Here is a 3,202-nt window from a genome sequence, read left to right on the forward strand (position 1 = left end):
TTGGCTCTGGCCCCTACACCCCTTCTACCTGTAGCTCCTCAGGGAGGCACAGAGGAGCTGGCCTCTGACCCCACCCACGGAGCTCAACAAGGCAGGCGCCCAGAGAGGGGGAACAGACCACCCACCTTGTTGTCAGTGGGCAAGTAGGAGAGGGCGTCCTTGTACGCCCGCACAGCCTGGGCGTACTCCTTCTCTGCAAGGTGCTGCTCCCCAAACTGGGTGCAGATGGAGGCTGCCAGCTGCTTCTGGGAGGGGAGCATTTCTGGTTGCTCCAGGGGAACCCGCTTCAGTATCCGAGACTGGAGGTCCAAGGCCTTGGGAAACCATAAGAGTCTGACACGCCAGATCTCAGGCCGGCCCACAGAAAGTCTCCACGCTCTGACTGCAGAACCAGCAGAGTCAGAAAGGGCATCTCAAGTGCCCCGGACAAATCTGGGTCACTCTGGACCAGGCCACCGCAGAGTGCACAGGGAGGCGGGCTGGCACTGCCTTGGGGGCAGAGCAGAAGCAAAGGCAAGTAAACAAAGCCCTCTATTGTGCTTTATCTGCTGGCCCGCTGCTTGTCCCTCAGGGACAGTGCCCAGTTTGCTCTGGCTGCCCTACCGGCTAGAATAGGCACACAGTAGGTGCTCAGCGCAGGTTGTATTTTAGGGATGCATTTGTTCTGAGTATGTGGCCCTGTTGGGAATTTGAGGCAGCCCCCACAAATATCCACGACCCCAAATGACTAAGTGTGTAAGCGGAGAACCTCGGGGCAAGAGGAAATCATGACGCCAGGCTGAGTTACCAGGAGGAGGCCAAAATCAGCACTCAGCTCCCCCAGGGCCAAAAAAAAAAAAAAAAAAAATCCAAACCCACTGCCGTCAAATCGATTCCGACCCATAGCGACCCTATAGGACAGAGTAGAACTGTCCCATAGGGTTTCCAAAGAGTGCCTGGTGGATTCGAACCGCCAACCTTTTTGGTTAGCAGGCGTAGCTCTTAACCACTACGCCACCAGGGCTTCCAAAGGGCCAAAAGCCGGGTGGGAATCCCGCACGCCCACCCTTGGATGGAGAGTGAGGAGGATCGTGCAGAAGTGGCCAGGGGCTCTCCCTCGACACCCTGAGAGCGCACCCAGGAACAAGTGCCAGGCCGCACCCTTGGATGGACAGCGAGGAGGATGGTGCAGAAGTGTCCAGGGGTTCTCCCTCGACACCCTAAGAGCGCACCCAGGAACAAGTGCCAAGCCACAGCCTTGGATGGAGAGCGAGGAGGATCATGCAGAAGTGGCCAGGGGCTCTCCGATCGGGGTGCCCAGTGTGGACAGAGCATGGGTTGGGATCGGGCAGAGCCGGTTCACATCCTAGCTACAACCACTTTGGGCACGCTTCTCAAGCTCTTTGAACCCAATAGTCTCATCTCTGAAATGGGAATGTCACAGTGCCTACTTTAAAGTATTATCATGAGAATTACGCAAGAAATCGAGTGCCTAGTACAGAGCCTGGCCCAGGGTATTCAGTGCACGGGAGAGACTGTGATGGCCGTTGTTACCACCTCCATCATCCGTTGGGCAAAGGCCCCATCTTACTCCCTCCTCGCTCCCCAGCCCAGCCCAGGGCACTTTGCCGCACCCTCCATGGACTGAGCAGGTGGGAGACTGAATGGGAAGCTATAGGTCAGAGAAGCACCCCAGGTGCTCTTTCCAGGACAAGGCCTGGGGCCTTCCACACCTCTCCTTCCTTCTTCAACCCCCATCAGGACCCGGCAGGTAAGGAGCTTGAGTCTCCCGTCAAGTACCTTATTCAAAGTTTCCATCACATCCTCTTTTTTATGACTCTTGTAAACCTTCGCCAGCAGAAGCAGGCACTTGACATCATTCATCATGGATGGGATGTCTCTGACTGCCCAATGGAAACTCAAGTTAGAGTTCTCTGTCTCCGGGGAGGCTGGGGGGTGGGAGGGGGCAGGGCCCAGCGCCCCAGCTAATGCACCATTCCGCACAAGGACAGAGAGCGGGAGGTCTGCCTGCTCCCGACACCGAGAGTGAGTTACAGCGCGGCTTACCGAAGTCATGCTCCAGGGCCTGCTTCAGAACTTTTTCTGCTTTGGTGAACTTCTTTAACTTCAGAAGCAGTTCAGCCAGATCGCAGCACAGAAAGTCCTGCCCGCTGATCTTCTGGGCGGCCTCGTAATAATTAATTGCCTTGGTGCAAACAGGAAGGACTGGCATCAGGTCTGGCGCCCAGTGAACCATGCGCGCTATGCCTGAGCACCCAACACCAGGTCGCCCGCAGCGGCCTCAGCACCTGTGTGCCCCTCTGGAACACAGAAGTCTAAGATGAAAGGGGCTCCCAGCTGGCCCAGCAATTCCTCTGCTGGAGCAGGGTGGGGAGCTGCTGAGTTCTTCCCTTGGTGTGCCATTCAGCAGGGAGCTGGGGTGGGGGCTGAGCAGGTACTCTCCTCCCATCCAGACCCTCCTACTCACGCAGCCTCCCTCCGTCCTCTCCCCGCAAGCCCAGCCTGACCTTGTTGTACTGGTGGGTCTTCACATAAGCTTGTCCAATCCTGCTGACCAGGGAAGCGTCGTGTGGGTTCCTTCTATATGCCTCGTCATAGACCTCCAGGGCCTTCTCAGGCTGGTGGGGAAAGTGTCTGGGGGTCTCTCTCTTCTCTTTCACTGGAGAAGTGAGATGGGGGGCCACATGGCAAGGCCGTGAGACCCTTCACTCACCTCCTGGATGTTCATGAAAGCATCACCTAGTAGCAGACTGGTGTGGGGGCCGGGCAGGTTTTCACAGAGCTCGCTGCAAAGGTGGCCAAAAGCTTGTCTTAGGTCTTGTGCCTCCTTCATCCTCCCTGAATCCATCTCCTCCTCCTCTTTCCCACTGACTCTGGCTGTCCTTCATCCATCCACCCACATCATCCACCTACCCATCCACTCATCATCCATCCATCCATCATCCGTCATTCTCCTATCCATTCATCCATCCATCCATCTGCCTGCCCACCCACCCGTCCGTCCATCCATCCATCCATCCACCCACCCATCCATCTACCTATCCAACCACCCAGTTACCCATCCATCCATCCATCCATCCATCCACCCATCATCCATCATTCTCCTGTCCATTCATTCGCCTGTCCATCCGTCTGTCCACCCACCCACCTATCCACCCATCCATCCACCTATCAACCCACCCACTTACCCATCCGTCCGTCC

General features: G+C 56.7%; 1 protein-coding gene across 1 annotated transcript in view; it reads right to left on the reverse strand.

The window, feature by feature from the left end:
- The window catches only part of TTC21A (tetratricopeptide repeat domain 21A), a 49,051-nt gene that overhangs the window by 5,449 nt on the left and 40,400 nt on the right, over window positions 1-3,202 (reverse strand). Inside the window, 5 exon segments of the mRNA XM_004377387.2 lie at window positions 51-314; window positions 1,780-1,883; window positions 2,047-2,185; window positions 2,508-2,618; window positions 2,714-2,786. Coding sequence (XP_004377444.1) covers window positions 51-314; window positions 1,780-1,883; window positions 2,047-2,185; window positions 2,508-2,618; window positions 2,714-2,786 — 691 coding nt within the window.

The sequence above is a fragment of the Trichechus manatus genome, unplaced genomic scaffold, assembly GCF_000243295.1.
Source record: "Trichechus manatus latirostris isolate Lorelei unplaced genomic scaffold, TriManLat1.0 scaffold00049, whole genome shotgun sequence".
Classification (NCBI taxonomy): domain Eukaryota; kingdom Metazoa; phylum Chordata; class Mammalia; order Sirenia; family Trichechidae; genus Trichechus; species Trichechus manatus.